At 38.9% G+C, this 18281-nt stretch overlaps 1 protein-coding gene across 3 annotated transcripts in view; it reads right to left on the reverse strand.

The window, feature by feature from the left end:
- PATJ (PATJ crumbs cell polarity complex component) overlaps window positions 1-18281 on the reverse strand; it is a 364628-nt gene that overhangs the window by 53132 nt on the left and 293215 nt on the right. For all 3 annotated transcript variants that reach the window (XM_068992464.1, XM_068992473.1, XM_068992482.1), the window contains one exon: window positions 1123-1206. In XM_068992464.1, the coding sequence (XP_068848565.1) occupies window positions 1123-1206 (84 nt within the window). The remainder of the gene's footprint in view (window positions 1-1122; window positions 1207-18281) is intronic.

Raw genomic sequence — 18281 nt, forward strand, 5'->3', positions numbered from 1 at the left:
TACCCTTAATTATATCTCTGGTTTCATCTTGGGAGGCAGACTTGCACCACCAAGGGGAAAAATAAAATTCTATGATGTCATTCATAATGTGCTGTATTAAAGCTGCAAAGGAAAAATGCACATATCCACCATAAAATGTTAACTATTCAATTAAATTCATCCAATGAAAGAAAGAAATGTTGCCTAAAAGTTTCACACCATTGAAAAAGCTCTTTAGTTTCACCTACCAGAATGCCTGGCATTAACTTTCCATTCATCCATTCCCTAGTTTAGACATTGCCAGCCTCAGCTCTTTTTAAAAGGCTTTAACACCTTTGCTAACTGAGAGTCCTTTAAAAAGAGGCAAGTTAAGCATTTCAATTTTTAATAAGTACCATATACCACCTAAAGGGAGAGAATTCTACATTTTCATCAGCTAGGAAACAAAGGTGCCAGGGCAGGGACCTCCATTTGATGCAAACACTTACTAGGAATAAGAACATTATCTTAATACTTAAAGCTGCAATAAAGTTTTTTAAAATACTAGATGTGCATGTTTATGTGTACATCTATATGTATGTGTTTTTAGAAGGGAACTTAGTAAGGTATAGCAGGGAAGCAAAAAAAAAAAATCAAATTGTGAAGTTACAGTTTCATCTGATTATAGAATGCTTAGTTGTACTTTCCCCTTTAATTAAAAAAAAAATTTTCACAGACAGATTTAGATTGATAACCTGTCATGATTCTACTGACAGTTATTTGATAGACATCAAAAAAAGAAACAAAGAATAAAGTACATGTTTTGTCACACTGAGAAAGAAATAAGTGAGGATATAATTGAGTAGGGGCTCCCTAGGTGTCTCGGTGGTAAAGAATCTGCCTGTCAGTACAGGAGACATGGCTTCAATCCCTGAGTCGGGAAGATCCTCTGGAGAAGGAAATGGCAACTTGCCTGGGAAATCCTATGGACAGAGGAGCCTGATGGGCTACAGTCCGTGGGGTCACAGAAGAGTCAGACACAACTTGGTGACTACAACAAAATAATTAAGTAGAAGACTGTGAATTGGTACACAGACTGTGGATCAAGGTCACTAAATTAGGACCCATACTTGCTGGTATAAACCAGAATGCATAGTCACATACCTCTAATATCTGGTCACCAGCCCAAAGCCTTCCATCTCGGGCTGCTGCCCCTTCTTCATAGACTTCATGTATAACTATAGCATCCTATAAAAAACAAATGCTTATTAATTTTTAACAACCAGAAATGCTTCCTTAAGCCAACATTGAAACTATAGGCAGCAACTCATAATTTGCTATTGGCTAATAAAGCCATTTTTATTTGACTTAAACAAAAGACACATTTATGGTATATTCAGAGGTATAATTAATTTTTCCTAAGTTTATTATTTCAAGTTAAACTTCCCCCATGTGCTTTACTGTCAACTCTGCACTGCTGCTGCTGTGTATAAACTTGACGTGAACTATGTGTCATTCTTATTTACTTTTTATGGTATATTTTGAAACATGGTTTCAGGTATTTATTGGTATTCAAGGATTTGACATAAATGTGTGGCCTGATGAAGGGGGTCTGTCTGGCCTCATTACGTGGGCAGTGAAAGACAAGAACTTAGTGGAATGAACTAGCCCTGGAGGGCAGAGCATGGGGTGGGGGAAAGGGCATTCACAGATCTATGCGTAAAATAGATGTGGGCTCAAATCCTGACTCTTGGGCATCGTGAAATCTTGGGCAAATTAACTCCTGAACTCAAGATTCTGAGCCACAGAATCAGGACAATTAGTTAAGATAGGTAAGGCTTGGTTGAGGAAAGTGTCTCACGGTTAATGAATGAAAAAATTTTTTTCTTTGAATTAATAACCTTAAATTTTTTATCATCATAAATATAACATATGCAAAATACCAATATAAAGGACTCAAGCAAAACTACAGGGTGTGGTGAACTAGAAAGGGACTGCCTTCTGCACCTGGCCCTCAGTCCAGCTCCCCAGAAACAACCACCATCAACTATCTCAGTTTCCTAAGGATCCTTCCAGATGAATTTGTACCTACGTATCACATTCTAGGCTGGAAAATCCTATGGACAGAGGAGCCTGGTGGGCTACAGTCCATAGGCCTCGCTAAGAGTCAGACATGACTGAGCTGATTGAGCACCCAATCATATATATGTTTTGGTAAGACTATTTAAAAAATACTCAACTGCTATGTTCATACAGTTTTTCCCCCTCTCCCCCATCATATTGATCAAGAAGTCAAGCTTGGAAATTCCTTGCCTTGGGGATTTTTGTGGTGTTTCAGTTTCTGAAAACTGAATATACCAGAAATCACTAGTTCTTTCCACTGCTTATAAAACTGCAATGAAGGGCACTGAAAAGATGATGGCAAAGCAGGTGCTAGGTGTGCTGGCAGACCGCTGCAAGAGGGAAAGCACTTTCTTGTGTGTGCTTCTCTGGGTGCCTTTGTTTTTGTTGGGGGTACAGTTGTGTTACAATGCTTTACAATTTCTGCTGTTCAACAAAGTAAATCAGCTGTGTGTATACACATATCCCCTCCCTCTGGGGTCTCCCTCCCCGCCATCCCACCCATCTAGGTCACCACAGAGCATGAAGCTGAACCCCCTGCACTACACAGCAGGTGCCTACCAGCCATCTGTTTTACCTATGGTAGTGTATGCATGCTAATGCTACTCTCCCAAGTTAGCCCACACCCTCCTCCCACCCCCATGCCCACATGCCCATTCTCTATGTCTACATCTCTATTCCTGCCATACGAATAGGTTCATCTGAAAGAGACAGGCATACCAGACCACCTGACCTGCCTCCTGAGAACCCTGTATGCAGGTCAGCAAGCAACAGATAGAAATGGACATGGAACAACAGACTGGTTCCAAATAGGAAAAGGAGTATGTCATGGCTGTATATTGTCACCCTGCTTATTTAACTTATATGCAGAATACATCATGAGAAATGCTGGGCTGGAAGAAGCACAAGCTGGAATCAAGATTGCTGGGAGAAATATCAATAACCTCAGATAGGGAGATGACACCACCCTTATGGCAGAAAGTGAAGAACTAAAGAGCCTCTTGATGAAAGTGAAAGTGGAGAGTGAAAAAGTTGGCTTAAAACTCAACATTCAGAAAACGAAGATCATGGCATCTGGTCCCATCACTTCATGGGAAATAGATGGGGAAACAGTGGAAACAGTGTCAGACTTTATTTTGGGGGGCTCCAAAATCACTGCAGCCATGAATTTAAAAGACACTTACTCCTTGGAAGGAAAGTTATGACCAGCCTAGACAGCATATTCAAAAGCAGAGACATTACTTTGTCAACAAAGATCCATCTAGTCAAAGGTATGGTTTTTCCAGTGGTCATGTGTGGATGTGAGAGTTGGACTGTGAAGAAAGCTGAGCACCGAAGAATTGGTGCTTTTGAAGTGTGGTGTTGGAGAAGACTCTTGAGAGTCCCTTGGACTGCAAGGAGATCCAACCAGTCCATCCTAAAGGAGATCAGTCCTGGGTGTTCATTGGAAGGACTGATGCTGAAGCTGAAACTCCAATACTTTGGCCACCTGATGCAAAGAGCAGACTCATTTGAAAAGACCCTGACGCTGGGAAAGATTGAGGGCAGGAGAAGAAGGGGACACCAGAGGATGGGTGAGATGGTTGGATGGCATCACCGACTCAATGGACATGGTTTGGGTGGACTCCTGGAGTTGGTGATGGACAGGGAGGCCTGGCGTGCTGCAGTTCATGGGGCTGCAAAGAGTTGGACATGACTGAGCGACTGAACTGAAGTATATCATTTTTCTAGATTCCACATAAATATTTGCAAAAGAAGCAACTGAGAAGGGATTCATCTCCAAAATCTACTAACAGCTCATGCAGCTCAATAACAAAAAAACCCAAACAATCCAATCAAAAAATGAGCAGAAGACCTAAAGAGATATTTCTCCAAAGAAGACATATAGATGGGCAAGAGGCACATGAAAAGATGCTAAATATCATTAACTATTAGAGAAATGCAGAAAAACGCTTTTGAATGGAGACTAGAAACGGAGATTTGTGTGTCCCCTTAGAACTGAGGAATTGAGCCCCACGCTGCCCAGAGTCCTCCCATTCCCTGCCACACCCACCCACACACAAGTTGCAAGAACCTGCACACAATGGTCAAGGGCACCGGACTCTAGGTGTAATGGATCCCACCTTGAAAGAAGCCCTGAGTCCCAAGCATCAGGGCCTGGAAGTGGCAGGACTTCTGAAGAGATCAGCAGGCTAGGGCAAGCATGGCTTGGTGATTACCAGGGTGAACTGATGACAGTGACCAAGGGTCCCCAGTGTCGGGGTTGCTCTGTGACAGAACCAGAACCCTGACAGCTAATGGGCCTCCAAAAGGACTGACAATGATACTGTTTCAGTCCAGAAGTATAGAGACTCAGAATTAGAATTAAATTGACTTGAAGTAAATGAATGAAATATTTCTTACAAAATATGTAATATAAGAAAAACCTCCAAATGGATGGCAAAGAGATCAAACCAGTCAATGCTAAAGGAAGTCAAACCTGAGTATTCATTGGAAAGACTGATGCTGAAGCTGACGCTCCAATACTTCAGCCACCTGATACAAAGAGCCAGCTCACTGGAAAAGATCCTGAGTCTGGAAAAGATTGAGGCAGGAGGAGAAGTGGGCAATAAAGGATAAGATGGTTAGATGGCATCATTGACTCAATGGACATGAGTTTGAGCAAGCTCGGGGAGATAGTGGACAGGGAAGCCTTGTGTGCTGCACTCCATGGGGTGGCAAAGAGTCTGACATGACTTAGTGACTGAATAAGGATGAAACTTGATTTTCAAAAAAAAATAATAAAACAAAAGTGAGTGTCCTATGCAAATGCTGGAGAAGCAGTAAAAGAAAACCAGAGGACTTGAACCAGATGACCAATCTAGATTCCAAATATCTTTCTAATATTAAAGGCTTTCATTTTATCACCACACAGTTCTGAAAACATTTTTTATTATTATAACAGTTAGAGAGGCAGCGCCAAAGAGCCAGGAAAGGTTCCTTGCTCCAGACAATTTATGTTTCAAACTCTGCACCAGCAAGACTTTAGACCAACCTTTGTTTTAATTCTGACTTATGAAATTTCCAGACCCAGGGAGCATTTATACCGCCAAGAGTTTCTTTCTCTGCACTGTTTCAGGGGAACAATTTTGAGGAAATTTGCTAGGTCAGTGGCTTCAGGCCATCCCAACAACACTGCCAAGATAACACTAAGGGGCCATTTCCATGAAGGCAGAAACTAATGCAGGGTCCTAGTTATACCCTGTATAATGCTGGTTTTCAAAGCTTGATGGCCAAACACCCCTTTTGCACTGGATTTGGGAGAATCAGACTGAATTCATGCTACACATGGCTTTTATAGAGCTGAATTTTCTGTATAAACTCCTTTGATCTTGGAACATTACAAAAGCCAAATGGGAAATTTCTCTTTGTTCATACTCAGAAGAAGAAAAAGACCTACTGGAGCTTTTATACAGTAAAAGTAGCCTGAATCCAAAACTCTGAGATACTTTCTGACTGCTCAATGAACTGTCACATATAAAACAAATATACTGTTAATAGGCTCAAATAAGTGCTAAAATTACTTTTAAGGATCTGTTTTTGGTCCATGAGTCTTTCTGGATTGAAAACTCTCTTCCTTTCTATCAACTTGACTACTGCTGAGGTTTTAAATTCATCAGTGAAAACACAAGAAAATGTGAGATACTCTGACCTGATGATAGAAAAAGGTCACATTTCTTACCATGTGCCCTTGTGTACCCCATGTGCTCTATGAAGCTGTGGTTTGCAATAGTTGTTTTAACTGGGGGTGATAGAGGTGAGAGGTAGAGATTACCAGCTCAATTACAAATGTGGGCTAGTGAATTGGAAAAAAAAAAAAAAGGATTTCTTTTTCAAAACGTATACAGTTCATAGCACAGAACAGAATAGTAAAATAGATATTGGTTTGGGATATTTCAGGCATCTATTTGACAAGGCTATATTAAAATTTTACTTATTGCTTTAAAAAAAGTATGATTAGATGAAATAGTGGCTCATTGATGAAAGATTGATCTTTATTATGTCAAATGAAAATTTGGAGTTGATTATACTGCTTGGAGAAGGCAATGACTACGCACTCCAGTACTCTTGCCTGGAAAATCCCATGGATGGAGGAGCCTGGTAGGCTGCAGTCCATGGGGTCGCTAGGAATCAGACACGACTGAGCAACTTCACTTTCACTTTTCACTTTCATGCATTGGAGAAGGAAGTGGCGATCCACTCCTGTGTTCTTGCCTGGAGAATCCCTGGGACAGCGGAGCCTGGTGGGCTGCCGTCTCTGGGGTTGCACAGAGTGGGACATGAAGGAAGCGACTTAGCAGCAGCAGCAGCAGCAGCAGCAGCAGCATACACATGATTCTTATCTGCTCATTGTATTCTCCTAATTTTAACGCTCTTGAGCTATTCAAGCAAAACTGTTCGTTGGCACAGTTCTGAGTGCCTTCTCCCCCACCAGCTGCACACCTCCCCCCACTTCCTATCTTTGCGTATTTAAATAACATTCCATGTCAGCTATACTAAAGAACTTTGGACATCAGTGTTATGTTTAACTTATGTACTCATCTAAACACTTACCCACGATGTTATGATTATGGCTGGTAAGTGACATTCTTCAGAGCTAATTCATTTAGAATATGTTGAGAAAAAAAAAATTTAGGAGCAGCAATAACTGAAAAGAATTGAACTCATAAGCTTTTGTCAGAGAATTGGCTCCACACATTTTATATATTTACCAAGAGGAAGCTGACAACTTGTTACATCCTGAACTTGTTGCAGTGAAGATTTTGGTTGTGCAGAGTCCAAAGGCAAGTTGTGCAGAATGGCAGATTCACATCATGCTTAGGTGGGCATCAGTCCCTTCCCAGAAGTAATTTGTTCCTCACCTGGACTAAGTCACCTGATACCTGCCATTGTTTTGTCTGATTCACTGTCTGCTTCCTGACTCAGCAGTCAGGGTCACATCTACCAGCACCAATGACTTCTTTTAAATTGTTTGTTTATTTTTTGTTATTGAGCTGTGTTCTTCATATATATATATATATAATTGGAGTATAATTGCTTTCTACTGTTGTGTTAGTTTACATTGTACAGAGAAGTGAATCACTATATGTACACATATATCCCCTCCCTCTTAGACCTCCCTACCCCCTAAGCAACCTATTAATCATTTCCCCGTGGGTGGGTTGCTGGCTTTTGCTGAAAGAAGCTGTAGAGACAAATGATTATGAGCTAGGCCTCTGGAGTCAAACTTAGTCCAAATCCTGGTCCTGCTACTTCTGGCCATAGGAAAACTGTTAACCTCTCAGCTTTCTCATTGTTTATGGTTTAAACAATATTACCTATACATAAAGCTTCATGTACAATGCCAGCACACAGTAAGGAAGTGGTAACATCTCACTTATGTAACATCTGTGCCAAAGAAGCCACACACTTTCCATTTGTGCCATTTAGTCCTCATAACAACTAAGCAAGTTCAGTATTATTAGTCTCGGGTACAGTTAGGGAAAAGAAGGCTCAGAAGGGTCAGATCTGACCAGGTCTTTGCAGCTTCTAAGGAGGAAAGGTGAAATTGCAATTTGGGATGACTATTTAACACCAAAACCTGTGTTCCTACCACTATTGCAAGCTTCTTATCTGCTTTAAATATTTTATTTTGTATTTGTCTAAAAACGAACTTGGGATTTTCCAAATGGCATCAATTTTGTTGAAATACCTGTCTCCTTCCTTCCTTCATCTTTTTAGTCCTCTTTCTGTGTACCTGTATTATTCACTGAACCATTTTTTCTATTGGAGTAGAAATCACTATTTCTATATAATGTATCACATTATATACAAGTGATAAATCAATGTTTAAAATAAAAAGGGTTCAATCCAAGACAACAGATTAATTTCTCCTAACCAATGGCAGACTTGAGAATCATTTATACATAACCAAGATTGATATATACATATATATATATATATATATAAACTAATTTCCTCATGGTAGTTGTGTGACTTTCATTGAGACAATAGGAATTTAAGTAAGATGGCCTGTTTACTTACTGCCTGAGATAAGACCAATAGTTTCCCCTGGATACTCTAAATTACTCATTTGACTTGCCAACTCTAGAGCCAGAGAATTTGAAAGAGTGAGTTGGGAGAGCCTCTCAAATAACGGGTTTCCTCCAAACAGAAGGGAAAGGCAAGGTTTCAGAGACACTGGAAAATCTTCTGCATAAAAACTTCTCTCTCTGAGACATGTCTAACTTGAAAAAAGAAACACCTTTATTCCACAATTAGGGATAACATTAAAAAAAACAGACAGCCAGAAAGAAAGAGCTGGTGAGGGGATTCATCACATTGTTTAAGGAACCACTGTCCTAATGTCTCCATTCCTAAAAGAACAGTATTTATTTATTTTAAAATATAAAGAAAATTCGTACATGGTGTTAGACCCAAAATAATATACACTGAGAAGTTTCTCTCCAGCATCTGTACTTCACTCAATTTCCCTAACCAGAAACATACAGTAATAAGTTTCCTGTATATTTGTAGTTATTCTATATATCTATATTTGGAAAGTACCAATAGCACAAGATGCTTGAAGGTTGTACCCTCTTTAAGCTCCCTCCTTTGTTTCATGAAATTCTACTAGAGCCACCCAAGAGCCACCTCTTCTTTGAAACTTTCCCTGACTCTCTTGCCTGGTTAAGTGGATCAGCCTGTCTGGTGGTCACTACTACATCTTAGTATTATTGAAATTACGGTATTGTGATGGCTTGTTCATAGACCTAGGTCCTGTACTGCCTTCTACCCTCAGTGGAACCCTTCCAGATGGGAAGTGTTACCAACTTCTCTCTATATCCTGGTGCTGAGCCCCGAGTAAGCCTTCAATAAACGTTTGCTAAATGATTATCAAGAAGTTAGTTGTAGATAGAAAAAGGCATCAAAATGACCCAGAAAGAGGAGGCTGGCAGGGTTAGCATGTCATAATCTTACTCTAACCCAAACAAGTTTCTGATGGTAAAAGTGATACACAACCAATATATCCATCACAAATGGATATTAAATCCATCTGAATTTCCAGAAGATTTACTTCAGCTTGGAAGGCAATTTTACAAAGCCAAGTATGGGGGACTTAATTATCACAGAGCCCCACAAAAATCACAAACACCTCCAGGGGGATTTAAACTGAATTGCTGGAAAAGAATTTCACAGCACGCAGTAACATATTCTTGAATAGAGTCAGAGTCATCAGACATTTCAGCCCATCAATCACCATTTTCTTTACTGTGTAAGCTGCCAACAAGTAGATAAAGTAACTCATAAACACACCAGTCATTCTAGCAAAAGAAAATTTTACTGTTGTCACAATAGGCCTATAACACTTAAAGAAGCCATGTGTTAGAAAAATTAAGGATCTCCTGTGAACTGAAGCACCTTCGTACGGGTGAACTATTTCCATAGAATGACATTTTACAGTTTTCATTTCTAGATATTCAGTGGATTGTTTTAACAAGCATTTTAGGATGAAACTTTGATAAAGATTTGTATAACAGATATTATTATTAGGTTGGCCAAAAAGTTCATTCAGTTTTAAGTAATAATAAGACACATTTTCCATTTTTACCAAGGACTTTATTGAACAACATATTCACTGAACCAATTGGTCAACTCAATATAAAGAACTGTATATAATATGGCTTAATTTTACTGCTTGAAGGCACATGCTACTTAATTTTGATCACTCTGGAATTAAACTTTGTCATACTCATAAAAGTCCCCATATCCACTCCTAAGGGACATTTTAACTATAGGAAAGTTTCATATTAAACTTCACATTTAGGTAGAAAATATATTTACCAATAATCCATAAAAATGTTATATCCTTCTTTCCTGCTTTATGGGAAAAAAAATCCCTCCTAATAGGAAAGGTCTATGAAGACTAAAAGAATAATTTTAAATGTTATATATAAAATGGGCATTTTTGTTCCTTTGGCAGAAGTGATGGTTCATATCTGCAGCCTTAGAGGATTAATGCTCCTTTTAAACATCATTTAATAAAGTTCCCCTCTATGGCTATCAAAATTCAGAAATCATACAGACATGTCTTCTATACTATAGACCACCTTCTCAGCAGGAAAGTCAAATCAATGGATAATAAAAGGTGCAAACCAAAACTACATTAAACTCTATATTGCAAAACACATGTAGAAGTACTAAGTTACTAATTTGTGATGTCTATGGCCATTACAGAGTTCAAAAAGAAAGTGTGGGTTGAAACTGCTAAAGTATATCTCCCTTTGAGCAAAGTCGATAGGCTCCAAACTGTATTAATATAAATACAGGGAGGAATGTTTAAGAACATGATTCTTTTCTATTATAAATCCTTTGTGAACATATCCTTTAAAAACCAAGCTTTCCTATTACATTTCAATTAGAATGTGATTTGAGCTTTGATGTAAAGAGAGGTTAAAAAAAAAAGCAGCAGAGTATGGAAGAAGGACCCGGAAATAAAATGAGTCAAATTTTCTGACAGCTCTTGCAGTAGCCAGTTCTGCAAGAACCACTTTGTTCATGACACATCATTATCACTAAAGCACAGAGCTGAGCTACATGACTTTTAAAGTCATTCCAGCTCTAAAACTTTAGACCTTGATGAATCCAGCAAAGCAGAGAAAGTCTTTGTTTTACACTGATGCTTAGGCTTTGCCTAGGAATAAGAACTCCTTCTAACTAATAGACCAGAAGAATCCCAAATCTTATAGGCTAAGAGAGATCAGAAAGATGGGAGCTGGATCACAGTGTATTAGTTATCTATTGCTGCAAAACATAATGGCTTAAAATGAAAGCTAACCATTTGTCTGTTCATAATTCTGTAGGGTGAAACTTAGGGCTGGGCTCAGCTGGACAGTTCTGCTCTATCCTGTGTTAGTTGGGCTCTCCTGTGAGTTTGCAGTTAGGTTGGCTGGGGCTTCAGCTGGGATGGCTGGGTCACTCTTCCTCCAAGTGCTGTCTCCATATGTCTTCCTCCTGGAAGCCAGTCCAGGCTTGTTCTCATGGTGGCAGTATTTTAAGAGGACAAGAGCTTCGCAGCAAAGCCTCTCAATACCACCTGGAAGCCACAAAATGCCACTTTCACTACTATTGGCCAAAGCAAGTCAATGGGTCAGCTCAAATTCAATCTGTAAAGAGCTGCACAAATTTTCTGGTCAATTTTATCTACTACAGACTTATCAAGTTGACCAGAGGACTCTTCCAGCCTGTAAACAATGAAAGTGAAGTTGCTCAGCCGTGTGCTACTCTTTGTGATCCCATGGACTATAGCCTACCAGGCTCCTCCGTCCATGGAATTTTCCAGGCAGGAGTACTGGAGTGGGTTGCCATTTCCTTCTCCAAGGGATCCTCCCAACCCGAGGATCGAACCCAGGTCTTCTGCATTGCAGGCAGTCAGACGCTTTACCCTCTGAGCCACCAGGCAGCAACATATGGTGGAGTGGTCTTGGCTATGGCCATAAAAACCTGTGTTCAGATTTTAGCTCTGCCACTTATCATAACTTTATGGTATTTCTATTAAGATAGTTAACCTTTCTGGACCAGTGTTTTTATCTCTGTAAAATAGAACTCAAATCCTACCTGCTAGAGTTTGAGGATGAAATAAGATTATACATGTACCTGAGGTCACCAAGTGTTGAACACAACTTAGCAACTTGAACAATAATGTCAAACAAAGTGTCAGCCAAATAGACATTAAATAACTGCGGGGCTCCCAGTGCATATATATATAAGATTTAAGAGGCACATCTGGTATATGAAGGACAAAAATGCATATATGTCAGAGCGGTCAAAATTCATGACTCTAAGGATGAATGACACCAGTCTTCACCCATTTTTTTAATTTCTAATTTTTCTGTTATATTGGTAATCCTAGAAGATAACTGATTGCTTCTTTTCCAAGAAAGATTATTCAACAAGGATATTTTAGGTTATTTTTACTCAAGTTATGGACTGCTCAGGGCTAAGTTCAATGGACCATCCAAATGCCAATAAGAGATAAACCAGATTACAAGAGTCCTGTTCCTAAATATTTTTATTTTTCTATTTCAATCAAGTTGAAACATATTTTGTGTGGATTCCATATTTGCAAATTCCCCTACTTCCCCAAATACATGCTCTAGGTGCACTCGTGGTAATTTGTGGATATAAGCAGAGTGGTGAAAAATTTTAGTTGCTAGATTCATTTGTTCACAGCTGAGGTATAACAAGGCAACATTATGCTTTCTTGTTTCAGCTCTCAGACCGGAAACAAGCTTCCTTAAAATAGTCTTTTTTAGTACCATGTGTTTCGCATTTTTGTGCTGTTATGGGCCTGACCAAGAAAATACATGTGTTAGACAACCTTCGTTCAGTTATGAGTTATAGAGCTGTTTGCCATTCAATGTTAATGAATCAACAATATGTAGTGAATAAAGTATCTTTGATCAGAAACACACATAAAACAAAGTTATATATTTCTCATCTGTTAAAAATGCTGTGACCAGAGGTTGGAGGAGGAACCTAACCATGTCTTTCCTCTAGCAGTAATGGTTTAGTATTCATTAATTCAGGGTTTGCTGTGTCTTTATACACCATAATTACCATGAGTAACAAGAACTGACTGTACTTCCTCCTTTCCCCTGGTGATACTTCACTACATCAAAACTGAGAAGCCTAACGTGAAACCTGATGGAAGGAGAAAGGCGGACAAATGCTATCTATAACAGAGATGGCAGGACTCACGTGGACAAAGGCAGTCCTCTGCTGTTCTCACTACACCGAGGCAGTGGGTTGCAATCCAAGGTTGGAAGAACTAATGCACTTTTCTTATGCTGTGGCATGTATTATTATGCTTATGCTCAGCGGGTTTTGTGGATCTATATTTTTTGAACCAATGACAAAGGTAAAATGCAAAGATGATTCAAAACAAGTTGAAAAGTAACTAATCTTCCCCACTTTCAACAGACCAAGAATTTTCCCCTTTCTTTGATGCAAAAAGCATTTAACATGCCCTCACTGATTCATAAGAAGCAAAAAGTTAGGAGGTTACTTTCAATATCTCATAAGGACATGCAGGACCCAAGGCAGAATATGGTCAATAATTGTCATAGTTCCTTTAAGACAATTTTTTTTTTCATTTTACTTAACAATTTTATAATTTGGCATACATTTAATATACTGCTTTCCCACCATGGATACAATAAGATAATTATTTACGAAGAAGTATAGTATTTGTCAAACTGATGCAGTTTTGCTTGCCAACTTCAAAGAGTGAATATATAATTGTTTCTGTTCAGAGAACCTGAGAGGGTTACAGTTATACAGGGGAAGCCAGCAAGAGTCAAAGGAACTTATCTATCCTTCTTGGAATCACAGTTTTTAAAATCTGGATTCTCTATTCTGCTCACTTTTAAACAGAATTCACTACACAAATTTTCAAAGAATCTCAGAACAGTCTCTGTAAAACTGCTGCAAAAGGAATGAAGAGTCTATTTACATCCTAATCTCAATTTATTCATCTATTCTAATGTGCTTGGGGTAGGGTATGAAGATTTATACCTATCAAACCTTTCCTTCAAAGTGAAGGAAAATGGATCACAGTGTTCAGTACCTGTTATTTTGGAACATGGATATATTCTCAGGTAATAAACTATAGACAACAAAATAATCATTAAATCAGCAATAGAGGCTTTTTTGACATAAAAAGCAAGAGTAAGGATTAAATGATCAGTTACATAGCAAGCAATAACACCAGTCTGTATGTGTGGGTGTATGTGTTAAAGCAATGGACTAGGTAAGCTATCCTAAAACTCAAACTCAAGGATTTCAAATTCTTGCACACTATTTACAGATAACTAAAATATGGAATGAAAATCACAGCAATAAAATAGCTAACAGAAGAATTTCTCTGAATATATAAAAATGTTTCACATTTTAAGACTTTGAAAAGCTTTCTCTTCAAGCGCAGAAAAAAACTGCTTTATATTTACTTAAAATGGAGTTCCTTTGCCAAGTCTGATTTAACAAAAAGTTGATACTCATCAATATGAATATAATTTTTCATACTGAAATATAGGTTTAAGGAAATGGTATAATATTTGCATTAAAGCTTATAAGTCCCTATAGTTCCATCTGGTACTTATTTATCTAAATTTTACTCAGCTTGCATAATATTTTTGCTTATGGTCATATTCTTTAAGATCAGAAATGCCCAAATCTGGAAATTCAGAGGCCCTATTCGTTAACATTCTTTCAGTGTGATTCATAGACATTTTGCAAACTTTGCTTTGATTTAAAATAAAACTAAGGTAATAAGATGTTTTGTATAAAAATATATGACTTAAGCAATAACAATAAAAGGAACTTGGCTTTAGGGGATTACACGCCAAAGCAAACCACACTCCTCATGAAATAGACTGTGCAAAGTTCATTTGAAGGAGAATAGCAAAATAAAACACTTAATCAAATATAAAATAGCTTTTTACTCTGCTTACTTTAAAAAATATCTAGTGCTTCAAGTTGCCACAGTCCTACAGTTAAACAATCAGAAGCTGTAACAGCTAAACAATGGCAAGTGACATGCTGAAGTCTTAAAGCAGGTCACTTCAGAACCTGACACATGGTTTCAGCTTAAGGCCAGATATTCTCCACTTCAGTTTCTAGATGGAAGAACTTTACCACATAGTATCCAAATAGGAGAGTTCTTCTACCATGATGCTTCTTGCTAATGTATTTCTGCCCTAGAGAACTTATGTTCAACAAGAATGAATTAAATTGGTATTAAATCAGGAAGTGAAAAAAAAAATACAGGTGTAGGAGAGAAACTACAAGATTCTGAATATGACATTCCCAGTATTTTTTGTCATTGTTTGGTTGCTAAGTCATGTACGACTCTTTTGTCACCTCATGGGCTGTAGCCCACCAGGCTCCTCTATACATGGGATTTTCTAGGCAAGAATACTGGAGTGGGTTACCATGCCCTCCTCCAGGGGATCTTCCTGACCCAGGGATCAAACCCACATCTCCTGCATTGGCAGGCTGATTCTTTACTACTGAACCACTTGGGAGGCCCAAGAAAGACTGCTGTTATTTAAGAATACCTAAATTTTACAATCTATCCTGGGAATCCACTGACCTCATTTACAACAGGATGGTACCAAGAAAATAAAGATAAAACAACTGCTCTAGTCTAATCGTATGCCTCTTGCAAAGAGATAAGCTACCTCGAGACCCAGAAGAATACCAGTATAGCAACTAGGAGTTATATTTATGAATGTTCCTTTGCAAAAGTGATAACAATGACCAGTTTCCCTAAAACAAAACAGCAGCACAATAATTATAGAACCTTATTCTCTAGTTTAAAAAACTTTAGATTCCAAAGTTTTAAGAAATTTGTGAGATAAGAATGCAAAGGGTGGGAGGAGAATGCATCTTCTTATATTGTCATCATTTTGAAAAAGAGAGTTAAAATGGTAAATGTTCCACCCTGATTAAAAACCAAAGCCTGGAACTTCCCTGGTGGTTCAGTGGCTAAGACTCTGCGTTCCCAGTGCAAGGGGCCAAGGTTTGATCCATGGTTAGGGAACTAGATCCCACATGCCACAACTAAGACCTGGCACAGCCAAATAAAATAAATACATCTTGAAAAGCAAAAACAAACAAAAAAGCCTAATAATACTAATATTCTTGCAGAGTGGCCACCTGTGCTTGTCAAAATATTCCCTGAGATGGGGCATTCACTATTCCCAGGAAGTTCATTTCATCTTTGATCAGCTGATGCTTAGAAAGTTCTTCCTTAAAATAATGTGAAGCTTGTTTTTCACTGAGTCCCTTTGGAGCATCTGAATTGTTCTCATCCTTCATCCACAAGAAGATAACCTTATGTGTTTGCAGAAAGTCGTCATCGTCCTTTCTGGTCTTCCCTTTCGCAGTCTGTTCAATTATCCCTGAGATAATGTGGTTTCAACACTATTCTTGTCAACCACATAATTATGCCCCCAAATGAACAGAATATTCTAGCTTATAGTTAAAACTGGTCAGAGGAGCACTCCAGACAGATGTAACTGTATGTGCAAAAGCTTTGCATCAAGAGGGAACAAGACTCATTAAAGGAACTAAGTGAGGCTGACATGGCTGGAATTCACAGTGAGCATCATGAGGCTGGATGGAGTCATCTTTTTAAGTGTACAAGGCAATGTAAGGTAGTACTAAAGATACAAAATAAAATAAAGCAGGCCTGTTCTCAAGGAGCTCTGGTGGGTGAGATGGATAACTCCCTTTTTCAGGTGAAGGTTGATGACACAGAGTGGTAGTGCTAGGAAAGGGGCCCAAATACTGTGGCTTTTGAGTCAGATCATCTGATTAAACTCCAACTGGACCAACTGCTAGAATTATACCCTTGGAGAAGTTATCTAACTTATCTGTATCTTGGTTTCCTCGCCTATAAAATGGGGATAATGCTACTACTTCTCCTATGGGGTTGTTGTGAAGAGTAAATGAGATGATATTAATCAATTATATTTTAAGAACAGTGCTGGGATCATTTTTTAAAAGCTTCATGCTGAAAAACAAATAACTAATTATCTGGAAAGAGCCATGTTTCTCAGTGTTCAGGTAACATACCAAAGACACACAGATGAAGAGAGCAAAGGACCTACTTGAAGATAATATGTTTAATAATAATCATTGCTGAACTCAATGTAGACGGGCACTAGGAAAATTTCTTTATATTCTTTATGTTAATTCATCTCCATACCAGCCTTAAGAGGTAGATTTGGTCATCACCACTCTTTTACAAAGGAAGAAGCAGATTTAACTTAGAAAGTTGCTCTTGTCCAAGGCCCGACAGTTAAAGATCTGGGATTCTGATACTGTAGAATTAGCATCATTACCCTGCTCTGCTTCCTGTTAGATTTAATAGAAACATTGTCTGTAGTCTGGGACCTTTAACAACAGTACTCAGAGAAAGAAAAATAGAGAGTGAGGGTCCTGGAGAAACTTACCTTCATTTCACTTCACTTGCTCAATCCCAAAAACATAGTTCAAGTCTGCCAACACCCTTTTTTTTTTTATCCCCTCTCTGGCTGTGCTATGTGGCATGCAGGTTCTTAGCTCCCTGACCAAGGATCGAACCCACATCCTCTGCAGTGGCTTAACCAATGGACCGCCAGGGAGGTCCCAATAGCCAAGGAAGGGGAAGGACTTTGTTAATTTTTTTTGACAATACTCTAAAATATTTTTCTTTCTCTTCTCTAGAATTCCCAAGGTTGATAATAAAATAACCCCAATTAATGACACTGGAGAGCTATATTTTAGTTTTTATAGGACACTGCAAATAAAACTTCTAATTAGTAAGCAAACATTTCTGATGCCCAAGGGATTTAGGGATAGGTGTTAGCAATACAAGGCAAGTATCATAAGAGGTAAGAGTCCTTGGTCTTTCATTTGGAAGAATATTCCAAGTCTCTGAGCCACAAGATTTCATGCAAATTTGCTACTCCAAGACCAAAAAGGGCGCAAGAGAGAGACAGGATGAAAGGATGGCTAGATAAGATGGATGGAGGTAAATTTTAAAAATAGGAATCAATATACTGTCTCTTTTATGTAATAGGCCTTATCTAGCTCCCTGGTTGCATGTCTCACTCATATTCTTATGTTGAAATCTTAGTGACCCTCCTCAAAGGAGGCAGGGCCTCTGAGAGGTCATGTATGGATGTGAGAGTTGGACTATAAAGAAAGCTGAGAGCCGAAGAATTGATGCTTTTGAACTGTGGTGTTGGAGAAGACTCTTGGAGAGTCCCTTGGACTGCAAGGAGATCCAACCAGTCCATCCTAAAGGAGATCAGTCCTGGGTATTCATTGGAAGGACTGATGCTGAAGCTGAAACTCCAATACTTTGGCCATCTGATGCAAAGAGCTGACTCACTGGAAAAGACCCTGATGCTGGGAAAGATTGAGGGCAGGAGGAGAAGGAGACGACAGAGGATGAGATGGCTGGATGGCATCACTGACTCAATGGACATGAGTCTGGGTGAACTCCAGGAGTTGGTGATGGACAGGGAGGCCTGACATCCTGTGGTTCATGGGGTCGCAGAGTCGGACACGACTGAGCGACTGAACTGAACTGAACTGAAATAAGGTAATGAGGGCAAAGCCTTCAAGGATGA

This window comes from Capricornis sumatraensis, chromosome 2 (genome assembly GCF_032405125.1).
Source record: "Capricornis sumatraensis isolate serow.1 chromosome 2, serow.2, whole genome shotgun sequence".
Taxonomy (NCBI): domain Eukaryota; kingdom Metazoa; phylum Chordata; class Mammalia; order Artiodactyla; family Bovidae; genus Capricornis; species Capricornis sumatraensis.